This window comes from Oryctolagus cuniculus, chromosome 13 (assembly GCF_051225735.1).
Source record: "Oryctolagus cuniculus isolate XC-2025 breed Fujian yellow rabbit chromosome 13, ASM5122573v1, whole genome shotgun sequence".
Taxonomy (NCBI): Eukaryota; Metazoa; Chordata; class Mammalia; order Lagomorpha; family Leporidae; genus Oryctolagus; species Oryctolagus cuniculus.
Genome location: NC_142879.1, coordinates 102294344 through 102308280, shown reverse-complemented (window position 1 = coordinate 102308280; position 13937 = coordinate 102294344). Strand labels below are relative to the sequence as shown.

At 39.1% G+C, this 13937-nt stretch overlaps 1 protein-coding gene across 1 annotated transcript in view; it reads left to right on the top strand.

Annotated features, from left to right (window-relative positions):
• LOC103352168 (uncharacterized) overlaps positions 1-13937 on the top strand; it is an 82930-nt gene that overhangs the window by 16665 nt on the left and 52328 nt on the right. The window contains exons 6-10 of the mRNA XM_089311279.1: positions 1801-1935; positions 4688-4758; positions 6077-6107; positions 8803-8875; positions 9102-9216. Coding sequence (XP_089167405.1) covers positions 1801-1935; positions 4688-4758; positions 6077-6107; positions 8803-8875; positions 9102-9216 — 425 coding nt within the window. The remainder of the gene's footprint in view (positions 1-1800; positions 1936-4687; positions 4759-6076; positions 6108-8802; positions 8876-9101; positions 9217-13937) is intronic.

Genomic DNA, 13937 nt, shown 5'->3' with positions numbered 1-13937 from the left:
ACAAGGAGCTACATAGGAATGGTCATATTCTCTTATGATAGTGACTGATATATTTTAATAGTAATCTGATTTTTGGTTGTATAGTCTGTTATTAATGAAAGGTTATTCATTTTAGTTTTACTGTTTTAATAAATATGGATCACTATTGAGCTTCTTAAACATTCTGTAATATTTTTAAAATTTTTCCACCGACGGAGGGAAGACCTTTCTCTCTGTCTCTTTCTCACTGTCCAACTCTGTCAAATAAATAAATAAATAATCTTAAAGAAATCTTTTTTTCCTACGTACTCTACTTTTTTTTTTTTTTTGACAGGCAGAGTGGACAGTGAGAGAGAGAGACAGAGAGAAAGGTCTTCCTTTGCCGTTGGTTCACCCTCTAATGGCCACAGGTGCAAGGCGCTGATCCAAAGCCAGGAGCCAGGTGCTTCTCCTGGTCTCCCATGGGGTGCAGGGCCCAAGCACTTGGGCCATCCTCCACTGCACTCCTGGGCCACAGTAGAGAGCTGGCCTGGAAGAGGGGCAACTGGGACAGAATCTAGCGCCCACATACTCTACTTTTAAAAATGCTGTAGTATACATAAATAGGAATTGAAAATCATTTTGTCTTTTTGCTGACTTTTTTTTTTGTTAATTTCTTTCTTCAAAGTATATTGATGTTAAGTTATACTTAAGCGACTGTAGGTGGTTATTAGCAGATAGTATGATTTTATCGTTTTTTTCATTCTGCTTTATTTTGATATTTGATATTTTTAAAAGCATGGTTTTTAAAAAATTCTATGAGAGAGAGATTAGAGAAACACACAGAGAGAGAATTAGAACTCTCTCACTTCAGTTTCACTGCTCAAATGCCTGCAACAGTTCAGGCTGGGCCAGATTGAAACTTGGAGCTAAGAATGCAATAAAGACTTTCATGTAGTTGCAGGAATCTAATTATCTAAGCTGAATATAACTAATGTCTTCCGGGGTCTGTATTAGTAGGAGGCTACACATAGAAGATGAATCTGGGAGTCAAACCAGGTAGTCTGATATGGGAAGGGGACTTCTTAATTGGTGTCATAATACCAAGATTAAATGCCTGATCCTTATAATTTTATTTGTAATTAGTATGGGAAGAGGGAAGAAATGTATTTACTTAGATAAGCTTTTCCTTTGATGATGACAAATAATACATGAGAAAGAGAAAAGACATATAACACAAGGCTTAATTCTCAGATGTCCAACCTGTTGGGTGTGCAACCTTGGGAACATTAACTATTAAATCGAACCTGAAGTGAAAGTGGGATAGTAATGTATCCTGTCTTTCAGATGTAGTTGTATATAATGTCATATATAAAATGTAATTCAGTAGCTGACACGTGGTTGTCACCATTGCTAACTGAAACTGCTGTGACTATTATTGCCATATAATATAAGAGCTTTATGCTTTCAGATAGCTTTTACTTACCTGACTGGGATATATTTAATATTTAAAACTGGGGAAGTAAGAGTGAATTCTTCACTTAAAACTGCCTGGTTTAAACAAGTGATCTCAATGGTGTTACTATCCCTTAAAGACTTCAAATTAGTAACTTCTATGGAATACCCCAGTTAGACAAGAGGCTTTATTTTGTTTCTTTCTCTTTAAGCCTGGAGATAATTTCTGGAGATGAGCATTTGATATTCCAAGATGCTTATGTCCATTAATACAAGTAAATGATCACATATACATAGGCAAGATATTAACTTGGTAAAATAGAGCCACTCAGCTGTTTGAGTAGCCTCATTGAAGTTTTTAATGAAGTTCTCTTTCTGTTATTTTAGAACATCCCTCATGTTTGCGGGACGGTATAGTACGGAAAACATAGTACACATGCTTCTTGAACTAGGGGTTGATGTGCTTTCTGAAGACATTGCTGGACATTCTGCTAGGGATTATGCTCTTCAAAAACGTAATATGTAAGTGTTTACACTAACATTGTAATCAACATGAAGTTGAGGTGTAAGTACTTCATGTTTTCAGATGACTTAGCTCTCACAGTGTTTGGAATGGCAGTGAGTCCCTTTACTTCAACAGTCAGAAACTAAACAGAGGGGCAGGTGCTGTGATGTAGAGGGTAAAGCTGCCACCTGAAGTGTTGGCATCCCATATGGGCGCCAGTTTGATTCCTGGCTGCTCCACTTCTGATCCAGTTCTCTGCTATGGCCTGGGAAAGCAGTAGAAGATGGCCCAAGTCCTTGGGCCCCTGCACCCGCATGAGAATCCCAGAGGAAGTTCCTGGATCCTGGCTTCAAATCGGTGCAGCTCTGGCCATTGCAGCCAACTGGGGAGTGAACTATCAGATGAAGCCCTCTCTTCCTCCTCCTTCCCCTCCCCCTCCCCCTCCCCCTCTTCCTCCTCCTCCCTCTCCCCCTCCCACCTCCTCCTCCTAGTGCTTCTCCTGTCTCTGTGTAACTCTGACTTTCAAGTAAAATAAATCTTTAAAACAAAAAGAAACCAAAGAGAAAGGTCAGCTAGTTAGAAGTACAGATGGGTACAAATTCTTTATCTCAGAGATTTAAAGGTCTTTATCCCTGCGACTGCCCACATTATCCATATCATTTCAAATACAACCCCTGCCATGACCCTCCAAACAGTGTCACACCTTCCTAGTTCTACTTAGTTGGTTAGGCCTTCAGTGTCCAGATTAGCAGGAAATTTCATATTTTGTCCTGGGAGCTGCCTCTTAAATTCTTTTTCTTGAGTTTTACAAGAAGCCAGGAAGTTCCATAAGCCTGACAAGGCAATCTTCCTTCATCAGAGAGATAAGGTTCTCAAGGCAATCTTCCTTCATCAGAGAGATGGGGTTCTAATAATTCTTATTTTTTATTGCTTCCTTTGTTACCAGGATTCTTTTACTGATCCAGATCCCCAGTCTTCGTGGTGATGTGCACTTATATCCTGAGATTAAAATGTCTATTTGTTGACTGACATATACCTATATACTCAGTCACTGTCCACAAAGTATTAACACCCCACTCTGGCTTCCTAGGTTTTGGCATGTATGTAGCCAAAAATAGGCTATTTATGAGAACCTCAGGTGGCATCTACTTCTTAGCCTTAAACCTTCATGACGTGTTCTTTATAAGGTTCTTGACTTTGCTAGTAGTTTCTACTTGGTACCATTCTGTTGTCAGACAAATTCAGATAATGTAGGAAAAGATGAGAGTTTATTTAATGTTTTGCACCAGATATGTACCCTAAGGCTTCTTTATAGTCTGGGCACATATGTTCTTGGTTTGTGGAATGTCCCATGTATGTTTCTGTGCTCCAGAGTATGTGTTGGACCTAAGGTGATTTGTTTGCTGTAATAGTGAAGATGGAAATCTAAATTATGTGCATTTTATATCAGATTTTCAAAGTAGTTTTAAATTCTGCCTCACAACAAGCCATTCTTGAGAATTCTCTGAATCTAAAGTATGTTATATGGATTTAAGTGAGCTAAGCCCCATGCATAACTTCTCAGAAACCATGTAATAAAGTGCAGTTTGATCTTCCAAGTTAGGTGGAGTTGAACAGGGACGTTAAGCATCATACTAGCAAATATCAACTGGTTCAGAGTTTGAATCCTTGAAAGGAATAGTAATAGTCTGCCCCAGTACTTGACAGCTCTTAGTTTTGTACCCTTAGTGTGAATGATCACATCAATTATGTTACCTAACTTAGTGAAGTGATATATTTACAAATGCATGTAGCTGCAATATGTTAAGTAGATGAGGTATCTATGGTTACAGCTGTATGGAGTAACTAATAGCCAGAATGAGAAACTAATGACATTTCCTGTAGCCTGAACAGTGAAAAAACACACTACAGGTTTTCTTTGGGATTCCAAAATAGTTTCAGTAGTAAATTTTTTTTTTTTTTTTTTTGACAGGCAGAGTGGACAGTGAGAGAGAGAGACAGAGAGAAAGGTCTTCCTTTGCCGTTGGTTCACCCTCCAATGGCCGCCGCGGCCGGCGCGCTGCGGCCGGCGCACCGCGCTGATCCGATGGCAGGAGCCAGGAGCCAGGTGCTTTTCCTGGTCTCCCATGGGGTGCAGGGCCCAAGCACTTGGGCCATCCTCCACTGCACTCCCTGGCCACAGCAGAGGGCTGGCCTGGAAGAGGGGCAACCGGGACAGAATCCGGCGCCCCGACCGGGACTAGAACCCGGTGTGCCGGCGCCGCTAGGCGGAGGATTAGCCTATTGAGCCGCGGCGCCGGCCCTCAGTAGTAAATTTCAAGAACAAAGTATTCCATTGCTTGATTTCATTGAGCATTTATATATTTTATATATTAACGCATTAAATCATTAAATCTCTATAACTACTAGTGAAGACATAGGAAAATCCTTACTCTTTAGAAGAGTTTGAGGTTAAAACAAGTGACTTGCCCATACCTGTTGGCTACAGAGCTGAGTCTTCTGAGTTTATGATACCTTATTATGTCCTGCTAATTTTAGTTAATTTATTGAGTTATACCACCTTTAATTCAGGACTTCTTCACCTTACTGTTTTTCATCTTAACAATAAGTTTAAGAAAATTATATTGTAGAACATATAATTATGAAGTGCGTTGGCATAATGTAAGTTCTGGTACTAACTTTGAACTATCAGAAATATTCTAAGGATTTGATACATTTGATATTTGTCCTTATCAATACTGAAACAATTTTATTCATTCTTATACATAGGCAAAATTACCAACTCATTTCGTTGTTTCAAGAAAATGCTGCACTTGAGAAGATTGTAAATACAAATCCAGGTAAAACTTCTCCAGCTAGTCCCAACATAGGAAAAAAAATATAAACATAAGAAGTAGTTGATCACAGAAGAGCAGTTACAGATAAGTCAATGATTAATTATATGTCTGTTTTTCTTAATCTTTCTTAGGAATCAAGTATTTAGAAATTTTAGAGGTTTATTGTAGGATATTTATAATCTGAAGCACTATTATTTGAAGAAAATCACTAATTGTGGCCCTTTATCTCTTTGTGGCATTTGTGTAATTTAGAAAAAGATACATATCTGTATATGTGTGTGTGTGTGTGTATGTCTGTGTCTGAGAGGCATGGAGACTTACAGAACAAAGCTGCCATCTACCAATTTGTCCTCCAAATGCTCACAATGGCCTTGTTTGGATGGAAGCCATAGACAGGAGTCAGGAACTCCATCTAGGTCTTCCACGTGCTTGGGAGGAGCTTGATTACTTGAGCCTCACTGCCTCTGTGAGTTTGCACAGGCAGCAAACTGAAGTCAGAACATGGAGTTGGTAATCAAACTCAGCTACTCACACATGGTTACATGGCCAAGAACTTGGGACATCTATTGCTGATTTCCTAGACCCGTTAACAGGAAGCTGGATTGGAAGTGGAGCAGCAGCCAAGACTTGGACTGGAAACCATGAGGGAGGCCAGCACTGTAGGCCGTGACTTTATCTGCTGTGACATAGCACTGGGACCCTACAATCTTTTATACTTATTCTATTAGTGATACAATTGTCTCTCAGTTGGATTACAGTCTTTGTATAGAGCATATGTTTTCCATATCATCTTAATTAATTGTATTATTCACTTTACATTGATAAATTCAAAGTAGCAGAAGTAAGGTTCCATAATGGCTATCAATGATGTAGTTAATAATCACTCTGCTATAACTTGTAAGTATGATCAAAAGCATCTTTTCTTTTAATTTTTATTTTCAGTTTATGTGAAATGTGGAGATGCAGAGCTATAGATAGCCAGTAGAGAGTGTTATTTCCTTCTCTGATAATTTCTCCCTAAATTCCGGCAATATCTGGGGCTGGGCCAGACAAAAGCAGGACTCAGATGGGTCACAAAGACCCAATTACTTAAGCCATAACCTCCTGCCTCTCAGGGTACGCTGAGAGCTCAGTTTGAAAGCAAAGCTGAGACCCAAACCCAGGCACTCCAGTATGATGTGAGCATCTAAGAAGCATCATAACTTCTGTGTCAAACACCTGGCTCCAAAGCTGTAATTTTTAACAATGTACTATATATTATAACATTCTATATTATTCTATCATTGATTTAATTTAAAATGTATTTACTTTTCTTTAATAGATGATGAGCATTCTAAAGAATATAGAAAAAGGTAGGGTTTAATGATTTTTAAAACCATTTGTTAACTAATGGAAAGCAAAGAAATGCATTATGTATTCTCCTCTGGGCTGGATGGATATTGTGTACTTAACATTTGTTGCTTGTCATAATTGTCCAACCAGTTTTCAATGTATGTGTTAATGTAGTTTATTTCCTACTATTTAGGCAACTATAGTGCTGAGGGGTTGATTGATTGGCCTATGAACCTGTAGTAAAATAATTAACTGACCCATATCAGCCTGCCTTACTCCCAAATGGATTCTCTTACCCTTTAGCATGGATGGATACAGACTTATACAATAGTGGCATCAAGATACAGGTCCAATTCAGATAAATTCTGAATTTACAATGGCTAATATATGGAATCAAACTAGATGCTCATCAACTGATGAATCAATAAAGAAATCCTGCCATATATATATATATATATATATATATATATGTGTGTGTGTGTGTATATATATACGTATATGAATATATATATATCTTCCATCCATGGTTCATCCCCAAATAGCTGCAATGGCTGGAGCTGAGCTAATCCAAAGCCAGGAATGAGGAGCTTCTTCCTGGCTCTCACATGAGTGCAGGGACCCAAGGACTTGGGCTATTTTCCGTTGCTTTCCCAGGCCATAAGCAGACAGTTGGAAAGAGTAGCTGCAACATGAGCCAGTGCCCAACGGGATGCTTGCACCACAGGTGGATTTTTAGAGTCACTGGGAAGAGTCCATATCAGATAAGACTGTAATGCTATATCATCTACTTCATGGTCCCCCACACTCAGAGGGGTAGGTAATCTAGTCTCCCTTGAGCACTAGGGGCCTGGAGGTGGATGATCTGCAAAGAACTTGGTCCAGGGCAGATGTCCTCTCATGCCCACCTCTTCTTTCCATTTTCTGATGTCTCTCCCTAGTATGTATTTGGTAAGAGGGGGATAGGATTAGCTGGTAAACCCTACAGAGCTACGTGTGTCTTGCTGTGGCAAGATGACTGAGCCTCAATGTAGCTTGTTTTTTAGAAGAGGGAAGTAGTGCCTACAATTGTATGTTTGGGCCGGTGCCGCGGCTCACTAGGCTAATCCTCCGCCTTGCAGCGCCGGCACCCCGGGTTCTAGTCCCGGTTGGGGTGCCGGATTCTGTCCCGGTTGCCCCTCTTCCAGGCCAGCTCTCTGCTGTGGCCAGGGAGTGCAGTGGAGGATGGCCCAAGTGCTTGGGCCCTGCACCCCATGGGAGACCAGGAGAAGCACCTGGCTCCTGCCATCGGATCAGCGCGGTGCGCCGGCCGCAACGTGCCGGCCGCGGCGGCCATTGGAGGGTGAACCAACGGCAAAGGAAGACCTTTCTCTCTGTCTCTCTCTCTCACTGTCCACTCTGCCTGTCAAAAAATAAAAAAAAATAAAAGAAAATAAAAAAATACAGTTGTATGTTTGAGTCCACTCTTTTCTCAGGGTTCTGTGCTTTGTAGGTTTAATACGTTAATGTTTGACGTTGTATGTGTTTGTAAGCTTTTTGTTACTTACAGAAAAAATATCTGTTGGCTAACATACAGAGGAATAGGATTTATTTTGGCATAAAGTTTTGAGATTCACAGTCCAAGAACAGGTGGCAGCATGATGAGGATGTTGGTTGGTGGAATGAATACAAAGGGAGAATAACACGGTGCACCCAGCAGCAGAGAGAACAGTTGTATAGTTCACTGCTCTCATGAGAACTTCATTCACAATACAAGCCCCCGGTGACCTAAAGACCTCCTTTAGGCCCAACACCTAGACATCATAGTTGCATTGTTTCTACTTTTAATCCATTGACCATTACCATTTATCCATTAAATAAGACTTTGCAATCTAGCCACAAATACATGGGCCTTTTGTTGATATCTGAACTCTTATCCAAACCACATCACTGTGCTTGACACCAGAAGAGTTATTTGGGGTTAGGAGCTCATAGGAGGCAAGATATTTAGATACCATTAACAGAAACAAAAGTACAGGTACCATGACTCTTCTCAGCAGCATCTCCCTTCTAAGTACATAAGCACCTATAGTCTTACTGGTTTACGTTTACCTGAATGAGGAAACAGCAACACTTATTTGGGAAAATCACTGAACATCTTAATATTTCTGAGAAGGGCATTTCCAACAACAACCTACACATTTGTTCTGTGATGTATATATCTTTAGCTTTCAAATATTTCAGATGGTTCTAGGGATTCTTGGTATTATTTTAAGGTGCTGGAAACAACAGGCCTTTTAAAGTGATTTCTGTGCTGAAGAATTAAGATTGCATTTTGGCATGACACAGCTTGGTCTATAAACTGAAAGCAGGCAGTGTAAGATAAGTTATATACCTTTCTCGCTTACCATAGGTGACAGTGTTCATTGCCTTGAGGTAATGAAATGTATGGCAGCCACGGATGAAATTTGCATAAGCATCTTCAGGGTGAACAAGTTGTAAAGTTTCTGCTAGTATATTGATGTTCACAGATTTTTTATGGGATGTATTATCTTCACCAAATATTTCAGTGGGGTGAGAGTAGTGTAGGCAGAAATAGATGATGAAAAGTTTTTCTAAAACAAGAGTCAAATTTTCATTGTACCAAAAAATACCATTTAGCAGAAGTTTAGTTGATGTTTCCCCTGATTTTTTATAGAAAATATTTAACTATTTTTCTTATATATTTTTGTGCACAAGGCTTTTGGAAATACCTGATGTTAATCATGAACTGCTTATATCATATGAGGAAGGCCTCAGTTCATTTGCCAAGGTAAAATGCTCTATTATGGAATTAATTTTCTTGCTCCGAGTTTTTGTTGACTCTATGTCTACTCCCACTTTAACGTACTGCAGTAAGTGCCTTCCGTGGACATATTCTTCTTTTCCTAGGACAGTGCCTATGCTTTGATTTACAGAATAAATGTCTTAGTGAGTGAATGGGTGGTGGGACAACTGAGTGAACATGCTTGCTGAGGTTGTGTTTTTTTTTCCTATAGAAAGACTTAATAATTCCAGGACATACAACTGCCATCATTCACAGTGCACCAGAAGAGCAACCCAATAACGACAGAATAACTCGTGTTCATGGAGTCCATGAAGATAACAAATGTGGTAAGTGGATCAAAATTTCTTTTGTAAATTTTAAAATTGAACATTTTTTAACATTTGATATATTATATATGTGCACTTATATACATTTTTCTCAAAAACAGTAATATTAATGTAAGAAAAATGTGGGATTCATCACAATGCTAACAGTGAGGAAAGAAGGATGTATTGATGAAATCCATTAAAGACAATATGATTATAGACCAAATAATACGGTATCCATGCACTTTTTGTACTTTCTATAGCTTCCATATATAAAACATGTGAGATTTGGTTTTGTGTGACTGGCTTATTTCTCTAGGATAGTGATTTCCAGTTCCATCCAGTGTATGAAAACCTTCTATTTAAATGTTATTGTATGAAGTTTAATGTGAAGCCATAAATATGCTACCCAATGTATTTTATTGTTTTTTTTTTAATATCTTTCTTCATAGGAACAAATTCTTCTTCCTGAAACTTCGTCAACCCTTTGGAATTCTTTCTTGCTGTTACTTTTACATATTGTTGAATTACTCATGGAGATGTGTGTGTGTGTGTGTGTGTGTGTGTGTGTATTTATATTTGCTCTAATGAGGCTTTAATGTATGTACATTTACTGGAACATTTTGAGGAAGAAAAGCACAACAAGAAAATTTGCTTTTCTCAGGACTGAATCATAGAGTAAATCTATGGGGATAACCACATGATGGCATGGCATAAAAATAGTAGAACAGATCAATTTAATGACTAGAAAATCCAGAGTTAAATTAAAATATAAATTAGCATATTTTTTAAATTGATAAATGGAACTTTATTTCAGATGGTTCTAGGGATTCTTGGTATTATTTTAGGGTGCTGGAAACAACAGGCCTTTTAAAGTGATTTCTATGCTGAAGAATTAAGATTGCATTTTGGCATGACACAGCTTGGTCTATAAACTGAAAGCAGGCAGTGTAAGATAAGTTATATACCTTTCTACCTTACCGTAAGTGACAGTGTTCATTCCCTTAAGGTAACAAAATGTATGACAGCCACGGATGAGATTTGCATAAGCATCTTCAGGGTGAACAAGTTGTAAAGACCAGTTATTCTCAGTTTCTGCAAGTATATTGATGTTCATGAAAAGTGAATAGTGATAAGAAACAAAATTTTAGTTCTTCCAATATACCACCAAGGGTATAATAAATAACCTGGAAAGAATATTTGTATAAGATATATTTCAACAAAGACACAGCTAGTATCCAAACTGTTTAGAGAACTCTTAAAGCTAAATTTAAAAAATACCAAACAGACTTAAAAATAGGAAAAATAGCGGAACAAACACCTTCCCATGGAAGATACACAGATGGCAGGTGAACTTAAGAAGTGATTCTGAACATCATGAACTGCTAGGGATTTCAAAACAGTGACAACAGTGATTGCAGATAAGGAAATAGGGCAATAGGGATACTCATTCATTGCTCTTCCATATGCAAAATAGTATAGCCACTCTGGAAGATAATCTATGGCCATACACCCTGAATGCGCCTGATCCCATCTGTGTATGTGTATTTAGAATTCATAATAACGTTTATTATCAGATCTATGACTACCTCTTATAGAAATGGTGTTTACTTTAGGAGCAGAAGATGAAGCTAAAGAATCAACTTCAGACCCTGAGGTACTGTCTCTTGTTATGATATTTTAAATATAAGCACTAAGTGATGTTCAAATCTAGAATGGAGTGCTTGTTTCTTCTGTCTTTTTAAAAACAGGCAGAAGACAGAGCCCTGAAGCTGTGCCCAGCAATTCAGCCGTATAGGCAGGGACCTGCTGTCTGCCCTGTAAAGCAGCCTGGCTCTGGCTGTGGGCAGGGGCAGGTGGCAGGTGGAATCTGGGGACTGCTGGTAGCATCAGGGGTACTTGCTGTCCCCAAGACAGAATAAGGGATAGCCGCAGTGTTGCTGCAACCACTTGGGTCTGGGGATTTGGAAAGAGGCAAAATGGAGTCTTTCTTTTTCTTTTCTTTTTTTTTTTTTTTTTTTTTGACAGGCAGAGTGGACAGTGAGAGAGAGAGACAGAGAGAAAGGTCTTCCTTTGCCGTTGGTTCACCCTCCAATGGCCGCCGCGGCCGGCACGCTGCGGCCGGCGCACCGCGCTGATCCGATGGCAGGAGCCAGGAGCCAGGTGCTTTTCCTGGTCTCCCATGGGGTGCAGGGCCCAAGCACTTGGGCCATCCTCCACTGCACTCCCTGGCCACAGCAGAGGGCTGGCCTGGAACAGGGGCAACCAGGACAGAATCCGGCGCCCCGACCGGGACTAGAACCCGGTGTGCCGGCGCCGCAAGGCGGAGGATTAGCCTAGTGAGCCGCGGCACTGGCAAAATGGAGTCTTTCTTAGGGCAAAGAAGGCCCTCAGACACAGTCAGCTTTCTAGGTAAATGAAAACCGAGGACGGTGGAATTCTGTAGTTAGGGCCACTGCTCTGCCATAATGGTGGGAATCTTAGAGGCTTCTGCTTACTTTCCTCAGCGAGATAGAGTCCCCCTGGCCATAACACCAGCGTAGGAGCTACAGTATACTTTCTTCTTGCCTCTCTCTGTACTGGCTCTCTGAGCCTATTGCCATTTAGAGTTGTCCTTACTTCCTTACCAAAGATTTCCTTCAGTCAGTCTCTTAGACACTGGGTGTTTCCTTTGCTGTGCTGGTTCTTCCCAGCGGTGGAGGTGAGTGCAGGGCCTCTGTATGCAGCTTTTTTTTCCTCTCTTCTCTCTCTCAGACCTCATCATACTAAGCATTAGAAATGAGCAAGCCTCACACCATGAGACAGCCATAATCATGGTGATATTTATATTGTCACTTGTGGAAAACATAATGTGAAATGAATGTCACATTTTAGGAGCTAAAACATGACTCCCTATTTATCTCTTTGTAGAGATTTTTATAACTTTGAAGATATTGCCTAGTTGGAAAAGAGTTGCATATGTACCTTACACATGTATTTGCTTACTGTTGTTTGAACATTACACAAAGGAAAGATTTCCTGACTACGTTGCCATTTGACTCAACCCATAGTAAAAGTTCTGAGAAAAAAAAATAGTTGGAGTACTCAGGTCCTAGCATTGGTGTGGCTGAGCCCTGGCCCGTACAGGCTTTTGGAGAGTGAATTAGCAAATGGCACCTCTGCAGGCCTACTTCTCTGTGCCACTCTATTTCATTTTCTCTTCTTCCTGTTTCCTTCTGTCTCCTTATTTTTTGTGAGAAACTGAGATAATTTTTAAAATACAAAAGGAATAGTCTGGCAGCTCAACCTGCTTAATCAGAGTACTGACTCTCAGGACTTTGTTTTGTGACATTTAAAGCAATCAAGGCTTTTGAAAAACAGTCCTCCTGTAGCCTCTTATATTTTTTCACAGAACTATATTTTTAACAGATTTGAAAAATGCTTATTACCATAAACTCCAGAAGCACATATTCTCACTATAGTAAGAAATGTATGTAATATTTCAATTTATAAATTAAAATTTTATTTTAAATTCTTGAAACAAATGTAGAAATATGAAATTTTGTATGCTGCAAACGTATGTAGAAATATGTAATTGAAAAATTAAATCTCATAGGTTCTGCCTTTTTATTTTCATTTTCCAAATTTCAGAATTCAGTTTATGTTTACATTATTTGCTTATATTATTTTAATGTTTTACAAATATTTATTTATATGTATTTTCTTATTATATGCTTTTTCTGAGTGATTTTGTCTATTCCCATTTCTTTTGAAAAATTTTTAGTGACTAAATATGACACATTTATGGGTCACAGTATTGTATTTCAGTGCATTATATATATATGACTATATATTTGTCTACTCCCATTTCTTTTCAAAATTCTTGAGTGACTAAATATGACACATTTAAGGGCCACAGTGTGGTATTTCAATACATGTATATTATGTGTACTGAGCAAAACAGGATGACTAAGATTTTTCATTCCTTCGTGTTACTTTATGATTGCAGGTTTGAGGATTCTTGTGTTTGCTCATGCAGTGTGTGTTAGGTTATTGTAAAACATAATTCCCTCACAACTTTGTTCTTGCCTCTCTCTGTACTGGCTCTCTGAGCCTATTGCCATTTAGAGTTGTCCTTACTTCCTTACCAAAGATTTCCTTCAGTCAGTCTCTTAGACACTGGGCGTTTCCTTTGCTGTGCTGGTTCTTCCCAGCGATGGAGGTGAGTGCAGTAGGAAGTCATTCCTTCAATGTAACTCTGGTTTCTTACCCCTATTTCAAATTTTCTCTATCCCCCATAACCTCCCACCCTCTACTTTTTGTTTTGTGTTCAATGTTAGTTTTTTTTTTCCTTTGACACAATGTGGTTTCTAAGTTCTCTGTGTGCATCAAATCTCGTATTGCCTAACTGAAGACATTTTCGTACATTGTGTATTTCCTGCCAGAGTGATCCCTTAAACATATTTGTAATCATGTAGTTCAACTGCTTATTGAGTAGATTTCCATTCCAGTAGGGGAGAATTCACATTCCAGCATGACCATTGGTTTGGTCCTTAGGTCTTAAATCTGCCGTACATCACTAAACCCCATTCTACTAAGGACGTTCTCATTGTAGCTCCATATCTGGGGCTGCTAATTTGCCTTGTTTATTGCTATACCATATTTTGCCTCATCTGTGCTGTATACAATGCCTTCATGTCTTACTTTTGATTTCATTTGATCTGCGTTTCAAAATGTAGCCCCAAATAAACAATATTTGCTGA